General features: G+C 47.9%; 1 protein-coding gene across 1 annotated transcript in view; it reads left to right on the top strand.

Annotated features, from left to right (window-relative positions):
- Window positions 1-24,399, top strand: part of arap3 (ArfGAP with RhoGAP domain, ankyrin repeat and PH domain 3) — a 34,933-nt gene that overhangs the window by 446 nt on the left and 10,088 nt on the right. The window contains exons 2-22 of the mRNA XM_030739629.1: window positions 11,510-11,672; window positions 12,325-13,263; window positions 14,717-14,757; window positions 15,320-15,402; window positions 15,497-15,564; window positions 15,728-15,967; window positions 16,061-16,192; window positions 16,368-16,437; window positions 16,520-16,640; window positions 16,914-17,098; window positions 17,263-17,369; window positions 17,713-17,912; window positions 18,807-18,892; window positions 19,623-19,805; window positions 20,979-21,114; window positions 21,581-21,685; window positions 21,956-22,109; window positions 22,188-22,290; window positions 22,493-22,691; window positions 22,777-22,840; window positions 22,920-23,083. Of these exons, the coding sequence (XP_030595489.1) occupies window positions 11,578-11,672; window positions 12,325-13,263; window positions 14,717-14,757; window positions 15,320-15,402; window positions 15,497-15,564; window positions 15,728-15,967; window positions 16,061-16,192; window positions 16,368-16,437; window positions 16,520-16,640; window positions 16,914-17,098; window positions 17,263-17,369; window positions 17,713-17,912; window positions 18,807-18,892; window positions 19,623-19,805; window positions 20,979-21,114; window positions 21,581-21,685; window positions 21,956-22,109; window positions 22,188-22,290; window positions 22,493-22,691; window positions 22,777-22,840; window positions 22,920-23,083 (3,475 nt within the window). The 5' untranslated portion in view covers window positions 11,510-11,577. The remainder of the gene's footprint in view (window positions 1-11,509; window positions 11,673-12,324; window positions 13,264-14,716; window positions 14,758-15,319; window positions 15,403-15,496; window positions 15,565-15,727; window positions 15,968-16,060; window positions 16,193-16,367; window positions 16,438-16,519; window positions 16,641-16,913; window positions 17,099-17,262; window positions 17,370-17,712; window positions 17,913-18,806; window positions 18,893-19,622; window positions 19,806-20,978; window positions 21,115-21,580; window positions 21,686-21,955; window positions 22,110-22,187; window positions 22,291-22,492; window positions 22,692-22,776; window positions 22,841-22,919; window positions 23,084-24,399) is intronic.

Genomic DNA, 24,399 nt, shown 5'->3' with positions numbered 1-24,399 from the left:
GGGGGGGTCTGTGAGGGTTTGTGGGGGTCTGGGAGGGTCTGAGAGGGTTTGTGGGGGTCTGGGAGGATTTGTGGGGGTCTCAGTGGGTGTGTGGGGATATGTGGGTGTCTGAAAGGGGCTGTGAGTGCTTGCGGGGGTCTGAGAGGGTCCAAGGAAGTCTGGGAGGGTTTGTGGGAGTTTGCGAGGGTCTGAGGGGGTCTGGGAGGGTTTGTGGGGGTCTGGGAGGGCCTGTGGTATTTGCTGGTCTGGGTCTTTGCAGGTTCTGGTCTGAGTGGTTCAGGTTCTGGTTTGGCAGCCCAGTCTGAGGAGCATCCATGCTGCCTTCAGTGGCCACAGGACAACAGAAACACGAGCAGTGTGGAGCTTTCAGTTGTCTCAATGTCATGAAGCTGATGCGACCCTCTGAGCCAGTCTTCTGAAAGTGGTCGTGAAGCTTCACATCAGAAACGAGCTCTCAGCTTCGTTAAAAACAAAGCATCATGAGCTGAACCACCCACACCAGAACCTGAACCACAGGTTCAGTCATCACTTCCTGTTTCCTGTCTGCTGGGTGTCTCTGATTTAAGTCAATCAGCTGATCATCAGTGAAAGGATTGCTCTGTGCAGCTAAGAGTTTGAGGTGTTAGTCTGTGAACACACATACACAGAGCGCAGCACTGTGTGTGTGTGTGTGTGTGTGTGTGTGTGTGTGTCTGTGTGTGTGTGTGTTGACAGGAACAGGAAGTGAAAACTCCCTGTGATGTAACATCCTGTTTACCAGTGTGTCATCACCTCTGATTGGATGTTTTTTATTGTTTTATTGTTTGATTTTGCGTCTTTGTTTCTGTGTGTGAGTATTTGTAAAATCATGGAGCTGTGGCATCATCCAGACTCACCTGTGACCTGTGACCTGTGACCTGTCAGTCAGGATCTGACTTGTGCATCTGCAGGTGCTACAGGTGTGTATATGGTGAGCGTGTCTGTAAAAAGGATAAATCCTGCTGGGCTCGTGTATCCAGAGCAGAGCCCAGTTAGTGGCTCCACACTGAAGGCTTCACCCTGATGCTGTCCCGCATGTGCAGTTTGTAATTTAACCATAATTTCAGGTGTGACTGTTTGCTGACAGTGTTTTCTTTGTGGAACATGATGTCGTTCTCCTGAGAACCTCAGAGCTGTTATCTCCTGTTTATCTGATCATCTTCTGATGGCTCACTGTCGGTGCCGGTGTTTGTTTGTTACAGTAGGGGAAGCATCATTCCTGCCAGTGTGCTGGATCCTTTCTGTTTTACAGTATCTCAAGTCTCTGCACGCCCTCAGCTCAGCAGGAGGAACTCAGGAATGGCTTCTCTCTGCGTGTAGTTAGCTTTGTAAAACCTCAGAAGTGAAACAGTGAAGCCAACGCTGCAGCACAGCAGTCAGTTCTCAGAAGAGTTGCTGACTAGTTTTCTTTTGATTGATTAATGAATTAATCGGTGTCTGAAGCTCAGAGGAAATGTGCAGAGGTATAGAATTAATAATCACCCAGTGTGTCCCAGTGTTCCCAGTGAGCGTCAGTGTGTGGTTCCAGTCACAGCTCAGGAACAATCAGCCCTCTGTGTGACACAATAGAGCCTCACTGTTATTACACTGCCTCACTCGCCCACCCTCTCTCTCCCCGCCTTCCTCTCTGCCCCTCCTCATCGCTGCAGAGCGACGGCTCGGCCCTCCGTCCCTCCCGGCTCAAACAGCCAGGCCTGAGATCAGAATACGCCAGAGGAGGTGAACACAGTAAATACACACAATAACCATCAGCAGCAGTGCTCAAGTGGAGCTGAGACAACAGAAGAACTTCTTCATGGAAACCGGTGGCTGATGGGACAGAAGTGATGGACCTAACCTCTGAGTCTGAAGTGCCTGAAACCTGCATTATTTCTACTGTCCAGCAGGGGGACAATCCTCTGTTTGGATCGAAGTCTATGAGAAAACGAGTCTCCTGCTCACCTGATCTCTGAGCTGAGTAAACGCCTTCCTGACGAGTTCATGGTCTCAGTCTGACGGAATACGATCGGGGTCTCAGCCTGTTAACTTAGTCAGTGCCTCTGATTAGCATAGGGTTCTCATTCAAACACCCAAAAACTATGTGGAGAAGGTCTAAAGAAGTTCAAACTGAACTAAAGGAGCAGGAGCATGTTCTGACTTAATCCCTGCTCAGCTGATCTCTGTCCCTTTACTCCAGCCATCCTCAAAGTTTGGATCAATTAAATGTAAAGTTGGTATTTTCTATCTTCAAGACACACAAAATGTTCCTGAGGGCCCCCACTGGTCCGCGGGCCGCAGTTTGAGCCCCCTGGATGTACTCATTCCAGGTCTGCAGATGCTCGGTCTGGTTAGCCTGAATCGTGTTTACAGCTGCCGGTCGGTCGGCAGAGTTCAGACTAAAGCCTGCTAAAGGTGACGGTTACCTACCAATGACCTCACCTGCTGAGGTTAAAGTCAAAGGCAGTGCTGCTGCCCAAAGCTCACTTTTCCTCACAGTGAGGAACGAAGCCACAGGAGATCCAGCCGTGTCCTGCAGGAGGGCAAAGAAAAGCAAACTGAGAGCTTCATCGTTCAGCTGCCGTGTGGCATCTCTGAGCAGGGTTTGCTGCTCTAGTCATGTATTTGTTCTAATCAGAGCACTACAAACTGAATGGCCAAGGTGATGTCATCAGTGAAGAAAGCAAACAGGCTCCTGCTGGCCTTTGACCTTCTGTCCTCACTGAAGGAGAAGATCTCGTGAGCTGATCGTGAGCTTCCATCACTGATGGAAATGTGCCACCGTCAGAGCGGTGGTGTCATAAGCTTGGAACGCAGCCTTATTGGTGCCACAGTAGGGTGATGTTTGTTGCTGATGTGAGGAACCACACCTCCTGACCGCTTCCTGCTCGGAGCTGTTCTCAGAGGCTTCCTGAATCCTTGGAAATGTTCAGGCTCAGTTTGGAGAAGCTTCTCAGCATGGATGTGGCTCCTGGAAACCACAACCCCACTTCTCAAAGCGCTGGGACGATGTGTAAATAAAACCGGACCCAGATTTTATTGACAATAACACAGAAAACAAAGGAACCATTTTAGGCTCGCTTTAGCACAGCAGTTTCTAAAATATACACAATTAAATGAGAATCAAATAATAACACTATAAAACAAATCAAGGTAACAATAGACTGAGACAGTGTTATAATGTAACTCTGAACAGAATGGTGTTGAGATGTGTGTTCTGGGTGCTATTGTGAATAAATCAGTGTCTTCTGTTTTTAGCTAACCCTAACCCTTGACCCTTGACCCTAACCCTAACACAGCGTGTTGGGAAAAAACTGACACAGGAAGTAAATCAGACTGGAGTTCAAAATAAAATAAAGCAGATGTTTCTGATGTGAAAGTCCAGCTATCGGCTGACAGGGAGCTGCAGAGGGAGGGATGGGAGGAAGAAAGGGTGTGTTTGATGTTTGGGGAGAGGAGGGATGGGCAGAGGAAGCACAGGGTGACTGAATGAAGACCTTTTGTCTGATTTCAGCTGTTAAAATAAAACCCATTAAAGTCACTGAGCGTCTGATTCGAGTCAGACCAGGACGAGTTTCAGATCCTCTTCAGTCCGGCGCAGGGAGCTGATCCAGTGTCAGTGAGGTGTGAAAATGCCTCTCAGCATTATTCGATCGACTGATTTCACAGCAGATTCTGTCTCTCAGGCTTTCTGGCCTTCTCACGAGGAAGCCTGCAGACTGTATTTTACACTGACAACATAATATTTTACACAGTGTAAAGTAGTGGTGACACAGGGCTGTTTATGACACTGGATTTTTGTTTATAGTAACTTTAACGTCTTTGTATTTACTTCCTGCACAAAAACACAGCACAGGAGAAGAGAGGAAGCCTACACAGACTACTACTAATAATACTATAATATATAAACACATGCAAACAGTTAAGATCTGCGATATTAAAAACTACATGTAGTCCTCTGAAACCTGTCTGACCAGCTGAGATCCACATGGTAATGTGAGTAAATGGACTAGCTCTTATATAGAGCTTTTCTGCTCTGTCTGAGCACTCAGACAACACATTTACCCCATTCATACAAGCACCTCCATGAGTAACTAAGCTAAGTGCTTACTGTCTAACATTCACACACATTCATACTCCGAGCACTCGGAGAGCAACTTGGGGTTCAGTATTTTGCCCAAGGGTACTTTGGCATGCAGACTTGAGCAGCCAGGAATCAAACCGCTGACCTTCCAATCAGTAGGTGACCTGCTCTACCTCCTGAGCTACAGCCAGGAGGCTGCCCACGTGCGTGCGTGCCCTCCCTCTGCAGCAGTTTGAGGGACAGCTGTATCCTGTGTTTTGCTCTGCTGCAGATCTTCAGCGCTGATTGCAACAACAGGACGGTGATAAAGAGGAGGAGGTGAGGAAGGGAGGCTTTGGGCTGTTTGCGGCTCAGCGCTGATGACTGTCCTTAACCTCCTGGACCTGAGAATCACTTTTTAATAGCACATCATTTCTGAGGACGTGTTCTGCACCGTATGTAGAGTCTGGAAACTTTTCTCCACTAATCTCTCTCCATCTGATTGTCCTGATACTTTCCAAGCTTTCCACACGGCCTCTGCTCAAATCATGCTTCCATTTTGGTTTTTCACCATGTGCCACTGACTCAGTTCAGTTTTATTTATATAGCACCAAATCACAGCATCAGTCGCCTCAAGCTGCTTTGTATTGTGGGTAAAGACCCTACAATAATACAGAGAAAACCCAGCACTCAAAACGACCCCCTATGAGCAGCACTTGGTGACAGTGGGAAGGAAAAACTCCCTTTAACAGGAAGAAACCTCCATCAGAACCAGGCTCAGGGAGGGGGGGGGCAGTCATCTGCTGTGGGGGGGGGGCACTGTGGAAGAGAGAGAGTGTCTCTTGTGTTCAGCTCAGCGTCGTGTTTATGAGCCGGGAGTGTGGAATAATGATTTTAGCAGTGACTGGCCCTTTACACGAACACCCCCCCAACCCAAACTCATCTTCATCAACATGTGGTAATCTTGAACCTTCACAATCACTCCATGAATAAAAATGATCAATCGTCCTTTCAAAATCGGTTCCTCTCGGGACGTTTTACGCCTGGTGTCTGTGTCTGACTCCGTTTTTTTCAGTATCATGTGACTTTATTTGGGCCACGCAGCATCGATGATGACCTGACCTCGTCCAGCATCAGTGTTAGAGACCCCCACTGTGGATCAATGTGAATGCTTTACTTTGATCAGAACTGCATACAAACCACAGCGCAGACTGTAAATTCTCCCAGCATGCATTTGCACATTCAGCCTGAGCTCATGTCTGAGCCATTTGAGTTCTGACTGGATTCTTCTTCACAGCCCCCCCACTGTGCACCCAGAAACCACCCAGCTGCAGTGATCAGCTGCTTTGTGGATGGAGGGAAGATAATTTGGTGTCTTATGGAGTATTTATTACAGATGTGACTTCAGTATTTCTGTCCCTGGTTTATACTCTGAACAGTCACGACATGATCATCCTGCTCCGATGACCAGGATGATCAGATGGAGCCTGATATTTACCTTCAGTGGTGCAAATTTCCTGCAAACTGAACTGTAGCTGGACTCATTCAGATATCCAGAGACCTTAAAGCATGTGAAACGGTCCTTGTTTTTCTGGTTCTGTAGTAGATGATGCCGGTTCTGGATGAAAACATCTGTGTGGATACGTAGTGTCTGATTCAGTGGTCAGAATATGAAGAGCCCTGGATGGTGTTCACACTCAGCTCTCTGCTCAGCCCTCCATTTAAACTCCTCTCTCAGCTGCAGTGTTTAAAAGTGGAAGTCGGATGGGAGGGTCTGTATCCTCCTGCTGCCTTTCCTTGGCCTGGTCTTTATCTGTAGCCTTCACTGACTTCCTGCCTGGTTCTATAACGTTTTTCCTCCTCGGTTGCTCTTTTTCCTCTCAGATTTAACTTTCTGCTTTCTGTCACTTCAGTTTTTCTCAGGCTGCTGCTTTTCACTCCTGCTGGATTTAAGACCCTCTTACCTCCAGTCCTACATTAAAAACGTCTCGTGTAACAGTAGAAATCTTTGCAGCAGAGAGTCAGTGTGTTATTATTACTCAGTAGGGGCAATAGTAATGGCTTCATTTCCTGTTCAGACAAATAATTTGGATTGGTGTGTTGACTCACCATCATCCTGTGATCATCTCTGACTAATAGCAGTGACTAAACTGGACAACAGCTGCTGCCTTCCCCTGTTGCTCTTTTTAAAGAGTGACTGTGCCGTACTTCTACAGCCCTGAAGTATCCTGGAAAAATCAAAGACAGGATCATAAAGTCTGAGGAGAGAAATCTACTGTTATCACCTCCTGCATCCACCTGAGCCAATCAGAGCGCTCGTAGCAGCGGTTTATCTTAAATGAGATGCTTGCAGGAATCAGAGCTGAATCCCAGAAATTAGTCAGCATTTTTGCACTTCCTGCGTCCTTGTTGGAAGTCAGCGAGCTTTAAAGCACTGAGAACCTGCACACACACCTTTAAACATCTTCACGCTTCGTTCTCCAACAAAACCGGAGTGAAGGCTGTCAGCTCACCAGAGGCTTCATTAAACTACAGACTGTCTGTGACGCTGACATCATGTGACCGTGCTGTAGTTCTTTCATAGCCTGAGGGTGGCGCTCTCACTGCAGTATAGTACAGTTCCTGTTACAGAGCACAGTGGTGTTTTGTGTAGTTCAATTAATTATAAATCTCTAGATAACAACTGGTTTCATTTTGTCATTCTCTAACCTTTTTTCTCCACCCGCCGAGGATCAAACTCTGGTTATTTGAGAAACGTGAAGCTAGAGACACCGGCGACCATAGTCAGATGTCGTCCAGGGTCCAGAACAGGCGATATTCATGGAGATTTGAAACTGCTGGCTAAGGCTGATCGTAGATTTGGTAAGATGGTTATTCACGTCGGCAGTAATGACACCCGGTTACGCCAATCGGAGGTCACTAAAATTAATATTGACTCGGTGTGTAACTTTGCAAAAACGATGTCGGACTCTGTAGTTTTCTCTGGGCCCCTCCCCAATCAGACCAGGAGCGACATGTTTCATGTTCTCCTTGAATCTCTGGCTGTCTGAGCGGTGGATCAGGTGACCCTGAACCCTCCGTTAGTTATGCTGCTATCAGTGTTAATTTTGACAGCAAATTTTGATTTAGTTTTAGTCATAGTCCTTTGTCCTGCCCCCCCCAGCAGATGACCCCCCCTCCCTGAGCCTGGTTCTGATGGAGGTTTCTTCCTGTTAAAGGGAGTTTTTCCTTCCCACTGTCACCAAGTGCTGCTCATAGGGGGTCGTTTGGACTGTTGGGTTTTCTCTGTATTATTGTAGGGTAACTTTACCTTACAGTATAAACCACCTCGAGGCGACGGTTTATTGTGATTTAGTGCAGTATAAATAAAATTGAATTGAATAACATGTAATGGCATCACGGTGACGTCAGCTAGAAGGTCCTGGGTTTGAATCCACCTGTGTGGAGTTTGCATGTTCTCCCCGTGTCTGCGTGGGTTTCCTCCCACAGTCCAAAGACATGCAGTTACTGGGGTTAGGTTAATTGGTGATTCTAAATTGCCCGTAGGTGAATGTGAGTGTAAATGGTTGTCTGTGTCTCTGTGTTGGCCCTGCGACAGGCTGGCGACCTGTACAGGGTGTACCCTGCCTCTCACCCTGTAACAGCTGGGACAGGCTTATTAAAAATAATAATGCAGAGTCATTCCTGCTCATTTGTTCTTTGCAAATTGAGTGGAATAAACTGTCACGGGAGGAGAGAGAATCTGTCGCCATAGCTACAAAAAAAACATCAATTACAATATTATTTAAGATATTATTGCATTATTGACACAATATTGATCGAGATTACATATCACAGCTGTTGTGTAATTTGTTTCCTAGCTGTAGTTTGTGTGGATGGCTGATCCAGATCAGAACAGAAGCTGCTTTTGTGTGCAGCGTCTGAAGAGTGGAGGAGGAAAAAGGTCGACAGGAGGAAGTGGCTGTGACTCACTTCCTCCTCGGCATTTGTCTTCCTGCTGGACGCTGCTGCTGGCCCTCAGAGAGAGAGAGTGTGTGTGTGTGTGTGTGTGTGTGTTATTTTTACATATGGTTTACACTCAGTGTCACTTTGGTGTCAGACACATTTTCCTCTGTTTTTCTCTGATTTAAATTCTGCTGCTAACAGGTTGCCCCACTCCAGAGAATCCAGTCTTTGCTCCATGCTGCTTTACACCAGGAGTCGTAGTTTCACACCAGAAGTAGTAGTTTCACAACAGGAGTCGTAGTTTCACACCAGAAGTAGTAGTTTCACACCAGGAGTCGTAGTTTCACACCAGAAGTAGTAGTTTCACACCAGGAGTTGTAGTTTCACACCAGAAGTAGTAGTTTCACAACAGGAGTCGTAGTTTCTTGTAGTTTCACACCAGAAGTAGTAGTTTCACAACAGGAGTCGTAGTTTCTTGTAGTTTCACACCAGAAGTAGTAGTTTCACAACAGGAGTCGTAGTTTCTTGTAGTTTCACACCAGAAGTAGTAGTTTCACAACAGGAGTCATAGTTTCACACCAGGAGTTGTAGTTTCACACCAGAAGTAGTAGTTTCACACCAGAAGTAGTAGTTTCACACCAGGAGTTGTAGTTTCACACCAGGAGTTGTAGTTTCACACCAGAAGTAGTAGTTTCACAACAGGAGTCGTAGTTTCACACCAGGAGTAGTAGTTTCACACCAGAAGTAGTAGTTTCACACCAGGAGTTGTAGTTTCACACCAGAAGTAGTAGTTTCACAACAGGAGTCGTAGTTTCTTGTAGTTTCACACCAGGAGTCGTGGTTTCACAACAGGAGTTGTAGTTTTGCACCAGGAGTCGTTGTTTCACACCAGGAGTCGTAGTTTCTTGTAGTTTCACACCAGGAGTTGTAGTTTCACACCAGGAGTTGTAGTCTATTGTAGCTTCGCACCTGGTGTCGTAGTTTTGCACCTAATGTCGTAGTTTCACATCTGGAGTTGTGGTTTCACACCTGGAACTTTGGTTTCACAGCAGGAGTCGTAGTTTCTTGTAGTTTCACACCAGAAGTAGTAGTTTCACAACAGGAGTCGTAGTTTCTTGTAGTTTCACACCAGAAGTAGTAGTTTCACAACAGGAGTCGTAGTTTCACACCAGTAGTTGTAGTTTCACACCAGTAGTAGTAGTTTCACACCAGGAGTTGTAGTTTCACACCATAAGTAGTAGTTTCACACCAGGAGTTGTAGTTTCACACCAGAAGTAGTAGTTTCACAACAGGAGTCGTAGTTTCACACCAGAAGTAGTAGTTTCACACCAGAAGTAGTAGTTTCACACCAGGAGTTGTAGTTTCACACCAGAAGTAGTAGTTTCACAACAGGAGTCGTAGTTTCTTGTAGTTTCACACCAGGAGTCGTTGTTTCACAACAGGAGTTGTAGTTTTGCACCAGGAGTCGTGGTTTCACACCAGGAGTCGTAGTTTCTTGTAGTTTCACACCAGGAGTTGTAGTTTCACACCAGGAGTTGTAGTCTATTGTAGCTTCGCACCTGGTGTCGTAGTTTTGCACCTAATGTCGTAGTTTCACATCTGGAGTTGTGGTTTCACACCTGGAACTTTGGTTTCACAGCAGGAGTCGTAGTTTCTTGTAGTTTCACACCAGTAGTAGTAGTTTCACAACAGGAGTCGTAGTTTCTTGTAGTTTCACACCAGAAGTAGTAGTTTCACAACAGGAGTCGTAGTTTCACACCAGGAGTTGTAGTTTCACACCAGAAGTAGTAGTTTCACACCAGGAGTTGTAGTTTCACACCAGAAGTAGTAGTTTCACACCAGGAGTTGTAGTTTCACACCAGAAGTAGTAGTTTCACAACAGGAGTCGTAGTTTCACACCAGAAGTAGTAGTTTCACACCAGAAGTAGTAGTTTCACACCAGGAGTTGTAGTTTCACACCAGAAGTAGTAGTTTCACAACAGGAGTCGTAGTTTCTTGTAGTTTCACACCAGGAGTCGTGGTTTCACAACAGGAGTTGTAGTTTTGCACCAGGAGTCGTGGTTTCACACCAGGAGTCGTAGTTTCTTGTAGTTTCACACCAGGAGTTGTAGTTTCACACCAGGAGTTGTAGTCTATTGTAGCTTCGCACCTGGTGTCGTAGTTTTGCACCTAATGTCGTAGTTTCACATCTGGAGTTGTGGTTTCACACCTGGAACTTTGGTTTCACAGCAGGAGTCGTAGTTTTGCAGCAGGAGTCGTAGTTTCACACCAGGAGTCGTAGTTTCTTGTAGTTTCACACCAGGAGTTTGGTATATCTGCTGTATTTCGGGGATTTTTGTGACCCTCACAATCAAATTGAAGCTCTGATTATTAAAGGTCCAACAGGAAAGTCCATCTGCTTCATAACTGTAACTTCCTGTCTCAGATGGACCCTATTTAACACATTTGATCCTCTCCGACATCCTGCAGACATTAACTATAACGTCACAACTTTTCCATTAATGCTGAAATCTGTCAGCATTTATGGAAACCAAAGCTTTGCTCACAGTTTGTCTGAAAGTTTCTTGGTTTGATTTCCCTCGGCACACACACACACACACACACACACACACCACAGAGAGGTGTCTGTTAAAATGTTACACATTCCAACCTCTTTAACCTCTGACATACACACACACAGGATGCAGGGAGCGGCTGAAGCGAGGCGTGTTGCTTTGAGCTGGAGGGTTGGAGGGTGGCGGCTCCTCAGCTCATTTGCTGTGTCCTCCCGTGTGAGCGTTCAGCTGCTGAACCCGCCAGAGGATCCAGATGTGGATCTCTCGTGGGGTCACAGACTCTTTGTCCCTGAGTTTTGCCACTCAGGAGGCGCACAGGAACAGGAGCGTCGTGTGTGTGAATGATGGAGCCGCGGCTGTTGGATAAATGAGGCTGAAGCTGATATTTCACCGTCTCCTTTTCTTACTCCATGCTGGCCACATGACACCCTCAGTCTTTATCTCCACACTGAGTCTCTGTCTGCTTCTCTGCTGCTGTACAGAGGTCAAAGGTCATCCCGCTGCAGATTCAGAGAAACAATCCTGCAGCTGTGTCTGCTTGCTGACATCATGTTTTGTTCTTCTATGGTTTTAGTTTTCAGAGAGAGGGGCTTGTGAGCTCCAGAGGTCAGAGGTCACAGTGGTGTCATCTCTGCTGCGTGTGGGGGTTGTTTGTTAATCTATTTTTAATTAGAAGACCTCCTCCATGGTTCAATGAGCAGAGGAGATCTTCAGCGCCCCCTTCTGGAGGGATGAACAGTTACAGAGGTTGAGCCATGTCAACAGACCACAGCAGCACTGACAGATCATTTAAAGTTATATTGAATCAAAAATAGTCCACAGACAACATGAAATGTGCTGAAGTGAGGAGGCACTGCAGTTTGAAGCCAGATGTTTCCATTCTTGTGAGACCCTGAAGGGAAACCTGATATCTGAAGCAGAGCCGTGTTGTGTTTTTCTCTTTCTCCACCAGATGGACAGCCCCCATCTGTCCCTGCTGTAGGTCAGCGATGGCCCAGGTGTTTCCTGCAGGTGGAGGAGATGAAGCCCAGTCCAGAGTCCACGTTGGTCATCATGGCCTCGCTGGATGGAAGCACGCCGGTTGAGACGCTGCTGTCTGTGATTCACCTGGAGAGGTCAGGAGCGAGAAGCACAGGCACAATGATGTCACACACATACATGTACAAATATACACATGGTTTCCATGTTCTCCTCATGTCTGCATGGGATCTCTCCAGGTTCACCGACTTCCTCCCACAGCCTGCAGACATGCATGTTAGCTTAACTGGGCCACATATTTATTTATATGCTGCATGCCTCTCAGAGATTTCTGTCTCCTCCCGGTCTGCAAAGGATCAAATTTTCCTGATTGCATCGATCCTGTGAAGTTGACTACTGTCTCTGGAAGTTGGCTTTCGTGGGCGTGTCCTGCCGCCCTGAGAGGGGAGCTTGTTTGTTGGCACAGTATGCAGGAGAGAGGCTGTCAGCTCAGTAAAGACAGGCAGCAACGATACATTAGTCTTGTTAGTGCATTAAACAGCTGAGGTGAGGGGATTTTAGGTGTTCCTTACTACACCGCCTGCCACAAACAGCTAACCTGTCAGCTAACCAGCTCTCAGGGCTGGAAGTGTGCTGTGCAGTGTGGTGTAAGTTATGGAGAGCCAGCACATCACACATCAGACTGTGAGCATCATCAACAAGCAACGGCCCACCAGAACAAGCCAGCCAATCACAGTACAGCTCCAGTACAGCCAATAAGAATTCTTTCAAGTTTCTCTTTTCCTGCAGGTACCTGGACACCTTCCATCAAGCTGGTCTCCTATTGGCTAGAGACTTCACTCACCTTGACAATGATGCTTTGGTCAGTCTGGGTATAACCGCCACAGGACACAGAAAGAGAATCCTACGATTGGTCAGTTACATCAAGAGGACAGAAGGTCAGAGAGCCAATCAGAAGGTGGATCTCCCTCGTGACCGTTGTCAGTCAGTTTGTTCATCAGAGAGCGGTTGCACCGCTGCGTCCACCCATCAGGAGGTGTTCAGGAACAGTTCTGCTCCCGACCTCGCCGCCATGCTGACAAACTCAAACAGTAGTAGAGTGGCGGTGAAGCCGGTTCCCAAACCCAGAACCGTCTTCAACCGCCGCAGAACTACACCCGTCCATTTCTGTCCAACACCGGACCCTGCACCGCCCCTGCCCAGGAGGCTTTCCCAGGAGTCCATCTGCTTCACTGTGTTGGAAGGTCTGAGTTCAGGGGACACTCTTGCCGCAGACAACAGTTTGACCTCTGACCTCAGCGACAAGGCGACGTCCCCCAGCCGTAGGTCGAGCCAGACGGAGAGGACCAGGCCTGGCCGCAGCAGGTCTCTGTCAGATGCTGGAGGGCTGTTACCTCCTGTTCCCCCAAGGCTGAACCGCGGGGTCCTCACCACCTTGATGCAGGGGTCTCCTCCCACTTCTTCTTCTTCACCTGTTCCCACAGAGCAGGTCCAGGCTTTGTCCTCTCTGACTTCCTGTTCAGGTAGTTCTGATAGCAGCAGGCTCTCTGGATCCTCACCCTCCGGTTCTCCCCGAGGAGGAGGCATGGAGATGGTCTCTAATGAGATCTACTGGGGCACTTCACCCAGCTCTGCTGCCCACAGTGGAGGGAGGAGTTACTACAACCCGCAGTCAGCCCCGCCAACTCCACCCAGACAAACAACTGACAGGAACTGCGAGAGGAACAGGTGAGTGACCCTGATGGGCTGTTTTCTAGACCAGGTGTACATTTGAATATTCTCAGGTTTGTTTAGGAGGGTTTCTGGCTGTGGCCCAGAGAAGTCTCCAGATACCAAGGAAGGAGCTTCAGTGTTTCATTACTGAGACACTGAACCATCCTTTATGAAAGGAGAGGACACAGTGCCCTCCCACAATTCATAGCAACACCCCATTCAGTCATTCATAAAAATGATACAAATGTTTCAACCACCGGCTGGTAAACACACGCGTACGCTGGTCCTCATGTTCGTGTGCTGAACATTGTGCTGGGAAGAAGGAGTTTGGCTGTTCCAGGAACAGTTACTGCAGAGCAGAGTTGTGCTCAGCTCTGAGCTCGACAGTGTGAGTTTAGCTACAGGTCGGTACACCACAATAAAGAGGTAACAGGTCAGGTTGTTACAGGAGACAATGAAGTAATTATACTGTAAATAAACTGTGTAACTTTGAGTAATACCTTAGTAATGTTATGTAGTGCATTTTAAGTATTATATAACTTTTTTACAGGAAAGGAGGCACAAATGATGCTGTAAGTAATTTTGTTCATTTAGCAGAAAAATATTTCCCCCTCTGACATCATAAGTAATATTAATGCTGCCCTTTTACATCTTTGTTTTTAAATCTTCTTTAATAATTGTGATGTTAACGTGCATGATTAGAGTTCCTTTTAAAAAATTAAATGTGGTCAGGACTATTCTCCCGTTCCAAAAACATAAATACCATCAAAACGACAGTGATGGAGCAGGTCTACCTTCATCATCCTGTCCTGTTTATTTCCCTTAAATGGAGCCACATCTGCAGCTTCAGTGATCCAAACAGCCTCAGCACACAGGTGCATTTTCCTCACAGGTGGCTCCATGTAAACAATCCAACAGTGTGAGAGTTACTGCCAAGAAGCCTCGTTACAACGAAGAAAAAACGTCCTTCTTACTTTTACTTATAATCCAAACCACAACAGAATGAACGATAAAGGGTTTTAAGTCCTTACTAAAAGCCTTCTGTAAAGTGGGGACACTGAATAACATCCATCATGCACCTTTAATATTTGTAGGTAAATATAATTACACTGTAATTCCAAATAAAACACACTGAGAGTCCATTTAATTAGAGGGGAATTCTGCCCTTGGTCGCAGAGTGTAAAGTGTTACAGGTGAAGGTTTGTAGTCCATTTTCTGGATGTTGTAGTTTCAGTACAGCAGACTCGCCGTGCACCACATGAACATCGTTCCTTCACCTCCATCACGGCCGAGGAGGAGTGGTTAGGAAAAGGAGACGGGAGGTCATTTTTTTGGCCTATTAAACGTACCCAAGCATCCACCTGAGAGGGTTTATTTGTGTTTGTGTGTGAAGTCATCCATTAGCAGGACCGGACCCTGAGGTGTTCTCCTTCAGACTAATCATTTGCTGTAATGTGCTTTTTTTCAGTGGCAGCACTTTAAGCAACAACTCTTCAGGATCAGCCCGAGGTGAGTTCAGAACAGACTGCATGCTCCTGTGTGGGTGTCTAAAAGCTTTTCCATCACGACGAGGAGGCGCTCAAACCCGCTGTCAGCGTCGCGGTCCTCGCTGTAGCTGCGTGGACCGATCTCACGGCCTGTCTCTCAATCTCCATCGAAGCTGCAGCTTCATTAGTTGTAGTTCAGAGCCGTGTTTTCCCAGTCTGCCTTCATCCCACAGGCTTCACCTTCCACTGGTTTCATCCCCTCGTCTGTGAGCTCCTCTCCAGCGAATATTTGGATGCAGCTCTCTGCAGAATCTCTGCACAGCTCATTTCAGTCTGAAAACAAATACTTCACATGATTCAGGACAAACAGCTCACTGCTCTGAATATAAACTGTTGAGTCCTGTTTTCCAAAAGTCTCTAGGATGAGGTTAACAGTCCGCCCAGACAGCAGCTCCACCCACACCTGAGACCTGATTCAGGTGTAATCAGGCAGGTGCCCCGCAGACACCTGTGTGGGTGTGCAGAGCAGAGTTTCAAAGGACAGACCAGGAAACACCTGATTTATGTTGTTCTTTGTTAAACAGCCTCCACAGACGACCCCGAGGAGGAGATCAGCCCGTACTGTGAGACTGTTTTCCAAACCGGGAGACAGCCACACATCCCTGAGGTGAGACCAGAGCCCACTTCCAGTCACTGGGTGGAAAACCTACACAGACTCCTGAATGACACAAATCTGATGAAATGTTTAATTTGATGCACAGAGTGAGAGAAGCAGACTGGAAGGAAGAGAGACGAGGAAAGAGGAGGAGAAACATGCAGAGGATCATGGGTAAGAGCAAAGCTGGAGTCTGAGCAGGTGTGCAGAAACGAATCATAAAGATTGGTGGTGAAAATGCATTCATATGAATTCGGTTTAATGGATGTGATTATGTCATATTGACACATGACCTCGGCTTCAGTGTGTGTTAATGAAGTTTTTCTCTGTACTTCAGGGGTTGCAGGTTCTCGTGGACGAAGCGTTTCTCGCAGCCATTTCATGCCGGAGACTCTCCGGGTTACAGCACCGTGGGAGAGACCCCGCCCTCGCTCCGCTGCCTCTCCCTGCCCCGCCACACCTTCCCCCCAGAGGCCGACGAGGACCTCACCATCTCCCCCTACGCCAGCTACACCTCCCTGACCGAGAGAGCCCCGCCCATCATCAGTGGCTGGCTGGACAAGCTGTCTCCACAGGGGTGCGTTTGTTTTACACAGCTGGTCAGACCTGAACGTCAGGAGGAGACTTTCTATTCCATTTTATGTGTTCTTTCTGTCTTTGTGATCGCCAGGGGTCAGAGGTCAGCTCTACCTGTTCTGCTGTGTCTCCTCCTCTCTGCTCCTCCCTGTGTCTCCTTCCTCCTGAGGAACTGCCTCTGCCTCGTCACTTTGCTTTCCTCCTCTTCCTCTTCTTCCTCCACTGGGTGTGTTTTTCCTTCCTTCCTCTTGGACCTGAAGGTCTCACAGACTCGTGTGTTGGTAGTTTTAGTCCAATTAGATGAACTGTATACTGGATCTCTCTGTCCAATCAGGTGTCTTCTCTCTTATTTCAGCGATCCTGTGAATGAATCACGTGACACTGATGTTTTTGTTTTTCAGGAACTATGTTTTCCAGAAACGCTACGTGAAGTTCGATGGCAAAAACCTGATGTACTTTGGCAGTGAGAAGGTGCGCAGATGGTTGATTGTTTCGCCGCTGTCCCATACAGCGTCCGTTTGACTCGTTTCTTCTCACCTGTGTTGTGTTTCAGGACGCCTACCCAAAAGGAGTGATCCCATTGGCTGCCATCCAGATGACCCGCCCAGCCAAAGACAATAAATTTGAAATTGTGACGACTCACAGGATCTTCGTGTTTCGGACGGATAGTGAAGGTAAACACACGAAGACGTCGGTCTCCTTTTTGTTGTTGGAGAAGTCTCGAATGTTCTCACACGAATAAACAAAGTATAAATTCACCTGTCGTCAGGTACGGTCCAGCTGACCCAACAGGACGGGCGGCTGTGGCTGTTCCTCTATAATGCAGCACACACAACTGTATATATTCATATATACGTAAAACAGAAAAAACTGTTAGCACTAAAATAATGTGCATCTGAATGTTCAACCTGAAGTGTGTGAGAGTGAACTCTGACCCCTGCCATCAGTGCTGAGGCGCCGCTGGGTGTCCACGCTGCAGGAGCACGTCAGAGATCAGCTGGTGTTCGGACGGCGGCGTTTCGGTCCCGGAGCTCACTGCCAGAAACACGGAGTCCTCGAACTGAAAGGAACCAAATCCAAAGTTTACGCCGCCATCAACACGGACCAGATCTGGCTGTACAAGAGCGAGCAGGTGAGAGCGCCAACAGGTGCAGTCAGTGACAGGGAGCAGCGAAGCACCAGGATCAGTAAAACAGCCGTTAATAAAGACTGACTCTGTCCTGGGATTTAACTTCAGATCTGAGTGTGTTTTAGATTCAACCCCTGAACATGAACCGACCTCGTGTGTTTTTCTAGTGTTTCCGTAACGGAATCGGCATCACAGTGATCGAAGCTCGAGGAGCGACGATCCGAGATGGAAAACACAAGAGCTTTGACCTCATCACGCCATACAAAACCTTCAGGTAGGTGAACGGAGGACAGCTGTAGTTCAGGTACTGATGGTCCTGAAGCTCAGCTGATGGTGGAAGGGTGAGGATGGGCCAGAACAGAGCCATAAATCACCCCAGACAAACTTTATTTAAACCTCTGAACACTCTGTGAGGAGCTGCAAAGCTGACCTGTTGTAGCTGCAGCAGAGCTGCAAGCATTCCAGTTCAGCATCACTGAAAGGTGTGCAGGTGATAGTGGGACCTAGTGGGAGGTCCCTGAATCTGAACTCACAGAGTTCTCGCTTTAAGGAGCCAAATTTTAATGTGAGCACTGAAAGGAGGATCATTGTCATTAAAATAACCTTCACCTCCTCAGCTTCACGGCAGATTCGGACCGGGAGAAACGGGACTGGATGGAGGCGCTGCAGGAGTCCATCGCAGAGACTCTGTCAGATTATGAGGTGGCCGAGAAAATCTGGTCCAACCGCTTCAACAGGACGTGTGCCGACTGCAAGGCCCCGAACCCCGACTGGGCCTCCATCAACCTGTGTGTGGTCATCTGCAAAAACTGTGCAGGTACGACCTTCTGCTGAGGGTGGAGCTCCCACAGTCGGTCTCTGCCTTCTCTACAGTGGATTTAACTTTGGTTTAATGATGGTGGGTGAATCTAATGTGAGCTAGCTCATAGAAATACGTGTGCTACAAAAACCTGTTCTGGGCCTTCATAAACAACGTGAAGAAGTCTGTCTTTTATATACAGTCTGTGTGTTAGAGAACCACGCTCACATCGCCGCTCGTTATCTGACACATCCTGTTAGATCACATGTTCTAGCTTACCTGTCACAACAGGTAACAGTGACCCAGGAATGTTCCCAACAAGCAGCAACCAGATGAAATCAGACACACACACACACACACACACACACACACACACACACACACACACACACACACACACACACACACACAGCGTAGCTTTCCATATGTGAGGCTGCAGGAGAGCAGTCAGCCTCTCCCACAGGGACACCTTTCTGAGGCAGCATTGAAATCTGTCTGTTCAGAGCTCTGCAGGAAAAACTGCACATGCTGAAGGTTTGTGTGTTTCTGCAGTTCACTTCAAATATCAGGCCAAGTAAACACACCTGCACAGGTAAACAGGAGCCTGTGGGAACCTGTGCAGACATGAATCACTGCAGGTGAAACTGTCACTGTGACGGGAGCGTTTCCTCACACTGTGGGAACATAAGTGTGTTCAGACACTGTAGGTCCTCACCCGGTGAATCATTAGTTTAGGGTTAATGTTGTGTTAATATCAGGAAAACTCCATGTGTCTCACATGACTGCAGGTAACGTCACACACCTGCAGAACCCCAGTCAGCTCCGTTTTCCACTGTGTGTGTGTGTGTGTGTGTGTGTGTGTGTGTGTGCGCGTGTGTGTGTGTGTGTCTGTGTGTGTGTGTGTGTGCACAGGGCAGCACAGAGGTCTGGGGACGATGGTCTCTAAGGTTCAGAGTCTGAAACTGGACACCAGCGTGTGGAGCAACGAGATCGTTCAGGTGAGACCAGAACTCTTCTTCATGGATCCATCACCTCCCGGTGTCAGAGGGGTGCTTTAGTCCAGCGCTGTCCTCTTAGAGACTTTCAGCTTCAGATGATGCTCAGACAGTGTAGGCACTGCCCACCAGGCTGGCAGAACTGTGGCTGATAGGTTGCTGGTTTGTTCTGATTTCACTAATTGGGGTCAAGCCCCATTCAGCAGTTTCTGAGGCTGCTCAGAAGTTCATCCTCCAATACCTTTGATAGATACTTGCTGTAGTCCTCCAGCAGCCCTGCAGAAGGTGCTGAAGGGGCAGGTGCCGCAGGTGCCGCAGCTTCCGGCAGCAGCGGGAATTCCTGCAGCACGCAGTTCCCTGTAAAGTTCCTGGGAGTACAGGTTCTGATGAGGACCAGGTTTTTTTGTGGTGATAGTGATGGTGAGAAAGTGATGGGTCAGCAGTGATGTATCTGCAGGTCATAAAAATCTATGAAAGCATGTTGTTCAGTTTCCATGAAAAGCCCTCAGATGACTTTGAAATGTCTGCATTCGTCCAGTTAATGAGCTCATTGGGAGTTATTGTTGGATCCAGCTGCATGTTAGCACACAGCTGGCTTCATAACTTTAACTGTTTGACCTGGTGAAGCTGCGAGTGCAGGAGCTTCAGCCTTTCTTTGTGGGTCAGCTGATCATCCTGCTCGGGAACAGCCGTGTCTTTGTTCATTCATTTTGTTTGTTTGTTTGCGGCTCAGCTGTTCATCATGTTGGGGAACGACCGGGCCAACGACTTCTGGGCGGCTCGTCTCTCTGCGTCCGAGGAACTGGACTGCGACGCCTCGCCCGAGCAGAGGAGAGAGTTCATCGTCCAGAAGTACAGAGAGGGTCGATACCGCCTCGCCCACCCGGCGTTCAGCAGCCAGGAGGAGCTGCTCAAGGTTCGCCTGACTTCTTTCACACGTGGAAACCATCTTATTAAAGCATCGTGATGTTTGCATATTGTGTGCACAGTGTCGACATTTTTAGGGACTGATTTAGGGAGAGCTCTCAGATACACAAAAATATTATCATCATAAAATAACTTCCTGCTCCCACCACAGGTCCTGAACCTGTGCTGTCAACGCAGCAGACGTAAACAGCTGCATGTAACGACACAGCTGTGTGTACCTGCTGTTGTTGGTCAGAGGTCAGAGAGCTCTGAGCGCGCTCTGAGGAACACTGCAGCTCCTGTTCTCTTCACACACAGAACCTATATTATTGATCAGTATCAATCATCTGATCGGCTTCATAGATCCTAACATTATTGATGAGGTCATGAATCATAGAAAGCTGCTCTTTGTTTGGAGGGAACCTTTTCCCAGAGTGCACTGGGGCTCGGTGACCTGAGACATCAGAGAGACAAAGATAAAAGTTGCCAGAATTAAAAAACTCCCACATCAGTGAACGCCTCCCAGTGGCTCAGCTGGCTGTGAGGAGGCGTGACTGCAGGGTTAGGGGGGGCTTTAAAGCAGCTCCAGCAGGTACAAAACCAGCACCCCCTGACCAAAACAGCGTCGCTGTTCCTGAGTGGTCACAGCAGATGACCCCCCCTCCCTGAGCCTGGTTCTGATGGAGGTTTCTTCCTGTTAAAGGGAGTTTTTCCTTCCCACTGTCACCAAGTGCTGCTCACAGGGGGTCGTTTTGTATTATTGTAGGGTCTTTACCTACAATATAAAGCACCTTGAGGAGACTGTTTGTTGTGATTTGGTGCTATATAAATAAAATTGAATTGAATTGAGTGGAGTGGAGTGGAGTGTGCTGAAGGGTCAAAGGTCACAGAGACCAAGTCTTTGTGTTTCCCCGATGAGCAGAAATATAAATTCTCAGGAGAACCTCGATGTCTTTTTTCTTGTGTTGCCTGCAAACGTGAATCATATCCAGAGATCAGTGAACTGCTGTCAGACTGAAGCAGCTGATTGATTAAACTGTCAGATCTGTGTGAATGATGCTGCAGCAGCACAGACACACAGGAACCTACCTCCAGTCTGTAGTACATGTTTGACTCACTGCAACATTAATAATAATGTGCAGTGATAGTTATGGTCTTAATGATGTGGATGTCTCTCTGACAGGTCTTGTGTTCAGCCGTCTCTGAGCAGACTCTTCTGAAAACTGTGACTCAGATTTTCTCGGAGGCGGAGTCAGCTCATATCGCCAACGAGTCCAACGGCCGCAACCCCCACTCGTCGGATCCCTGCAGCACGTCAGGTCAGGACTCTAATGTGCTCTAATGCAGTGTGCAGTGTTGAAGTGTCAGGAAGCAGGGCCCCCTGAGACCAAACGCTCCGTCCTAGCGTCTCGTCACAGTGTTGCACAGCTGTGTTTGAGGTTCAAACCCTAAAGTCAGTCAGTGATTCAGTCTCTGAGCTCAGTCCTGAGCGGCGCTGAAGGTCACAGACTCGGGGTCAGCAGCTCTGTTATCAGCGCTGTGCGTGCAGGGAGGTTTTCATCCTGTTACACTTTGTTGGCTCACCAGGAGAACCACCTGTGTTAGTGTCAGTCTAATCTTTGAGCTCCACCTGAAGGACACAGTCACTGCACCAGGCAGCACTCATGCACCACACTGCTTTTAAAACTAGATCCTTTCTCTTCTTTAGTTGTTTCAAACTTTCAACTTTCACTTTGATGTGACGTCTGACGGTTTTTCTGATGGTGTCGTTTTATTGCTCATCAGATCCCAGCGTGTACGATGAGATCATGCAGCCCGTTCTTCACTCGGGGTACCTCTATAAGTCCAGCTCCGTGAACAGAGGAACGATGTCCAGAAAAAACAGAGAAGGTACGAGGAAGAGGAGGTGGGGTCAGAAGGTTCAGATGTCCTTGGATCACAACAGAGAGTCCAAAACTCCTCCAACATTTACCAAGAGTAGTAAATTCCCAGGAGCCTTTGCGGGAGTTGGTTCCTGGCTCCAGTTTGATGGTTAATTCTGAATGTTGGAGGATTTTAATGATGTAAACTCTGCAGATGAAGATGAGGAGGACGTAGTTTCATCAAGCAGCTGATCTCTGAGCCGCATGTGAAATGGATGCTTTGTGTTCTCGTCCTCAGACTTCCAGAAGTTCTGGTGCTCGGTGGATCGGTCTCTGGTCTTCTACGAGTCGGATCGATCGGGTGATCCCTGCCTGCAGATCGGCGCTAAAGACATCGTGTGTTTGGGAGTGGGTCGCCCCGACTCGTCCAGCAGCAGCGGATTCATTGACAGGTGTTTATCTGCGTGTCACTGACCTCCGTGGTTAAAGTTAATGTTGCGCCCGGTGAAGCTAAAACGTCTTTCTCTCAGGTTTCGTTACACCTTCGAGTTGTATTTGACTTCAGAGAAACTTTATCAGTTTGGTTTGGAAACAGCCGACGACCTGCACAGCTGGACCAAAGCCATTGGAAAGGTCTGATCTCCTCATAGCACCAGTTACTGGTTCTCGTTTTAATCTTTAACTCGTTTGTGGCTTTTTCTAAAAAAAACAAAAAATAATTTTCCCTCAGAGAAACTGATCGATGTTCATAGTCATGGATATTAGACATGTATTTATGTTTATCAATGATGTTTTGGCTCTTCTTCTGTGTCACGTGACGTCTCACCTTCGTCAGGCTGCAACGCCGCTCAGCTGTCACTGCCTGCTGACCCGGGAGTTTGAGCGCGTCGGGCTGCTGCGCTACCGGGCCATGCTGGACCCTCAGCAGTGGAAGGAGGCTTACTTCGTCCTGCAGAAGTCCAACCTGTTCATCTGTCCCCGGAACGACGGCGCAGCCGAGGACATCATCAACCTGAACCGCCTGCAGGAGCTGAGTATGTGTCCTGATCCGGGTCCGGGTGAACAGAATCTGATGGATTCTGTCTGTTACTGACGAAGCTTTCTGTGTTTGTGCTGAAGGTATCGCCTCAGAGAACGAGAACCAAGAGAAGAAAGACATCCTGGTCCTGGTAGAAAAGGGCAGGTGAGCGTTTCTCCGGTCCTGGGCTCACATTGTTGTGTAGGTCACGTTTTTACAGAGGTGTGTTTGGTGCTCCCGTCAGGACTCTGCACCTGCAGGGCGTCGGGCGAACAGATTTCTCTCTGTGGTACTCCGATATCCAGCGAGCGGCCGGCGGTAAAGGAAACGCTCTGAGAGACCAGCAGATGAGCAGAAACGACATCCCCATCATCGTGGACAGCTGCATCGCCTTCATCACGCAGTACGGTAAGAACGACACCCTTCTCCTTCCCCCACAACGATGACATCTGACGACCCCCCCTCTGCCCCTAATGACAGGTTTTGACACCTCAGCATATACATCAGTAAAGATGCGGGTATGTGAACAGATTACAGGTTTTGGAGGGTTACCCTCCCTTAGTTCTGCTGCTACAGGCTCAGGCTGCTGCTTACAGACAATCATCTGAAGAGGAGGGGCTCCTCCAGCTCGTTCTTTCACAGAGTGACCCAGGCCCCCCATCAGCAGACATTATTCCCGTGGTTTGTTCCGGAGGAGATCCATCCCTAAATCAGTTTGAATATGAAAGACACAGTCCTAAAAATAGTCAGCAGGAGAAACTCTCTGTCCTCTTGCCAGCGACCCACCTGTGATTGACCTTTGCCCTTCTGGAGCCAGGGTCCTGCTTTGGCCATCATTTCCAGTGTAAATGCAGAGTTTAAGGTTTCACTCCTAATTCTGATGCTCTTCACTGTAACTACGTCAGATTTGTAACTTGAAAATGTTCCAGCAGTCTGATGACAGCTGCAGCTGCACAGTGATGTGCACGTCGAAGGTTTGCCCTTTGACCCCTCTGATAGCACTGTGATGCGTGCAGCTGGGCCTGGGTATTTAACGTTCTCCTTTGCCCGTACTCTCATGCTGCCACAGCCTGACCTCAGTGTTTGTAACAGGCTGACACAGACACAGGTAACATCACAGCAGCAGCCTCTGAAGTCACCTGCATCATCAAACGTGTCTGATTCGACACTCAGAGCCTAAGAAGGAGAGGACAGGCTGGTTTGGAAAAAAATATCCTCCTGCCTTTAGGCAGCCATACTGAAAATGGCCACCATCTTCAGTTTGTGACTGGCTGATGGGCATTATCAAAAAGAGTTCACTTGCCAGTTTTGGTTCTGGATCCTTCTGTGAAGGATTTCTCACATTTCAGTGTCGAACCCAGACCGAGCCCTCACTGGTGACCTGCCGAATGTTAGGAGGATAACAAACAGCAGCCTATTAAATGCTAAATTATGAGGAAGAGGCACGAGAGCTGCTCCTCATCAGCCTAACCCTCCCCGTGCAGCCAACCGCCTGGCTTCAGTCTTCCTGGATTTGAACCTTCACCACAGTGACGACCTCCCTGCAGGACGTTTTAGAGCCGGAATGATGTTTATTGTTTTTCCTGCATCTCATTTTGTATTTTTACTGTTTCTGCCATTAAATGATGAGCTCAGATGTTTGATAGATGCACACAGTTCTGTGATCCTGGTTCTTCATGTCAGGGTGGAGATTTAACAGCACAGACTGAAGCAGTTCTCTGGGT

This window comes from Archocentrus centrarchus, chromosome 10 (assembly GCF_007364275.1).
Source record: "Archocentrus centrarchus isolate MPI-CPG fArcCen1 chromosome 10, fArcCen1, whole genome shotgun sequence".
NCBI lineage: Eukaryota > Metazoa > Chordata > Actinopteri > Cichliformes > Cichlidae > Archocentrus > Archocentrus centrarchus.
This window is presented reverse-complemented; position numbering and strand designations above follow the sequence as displayed.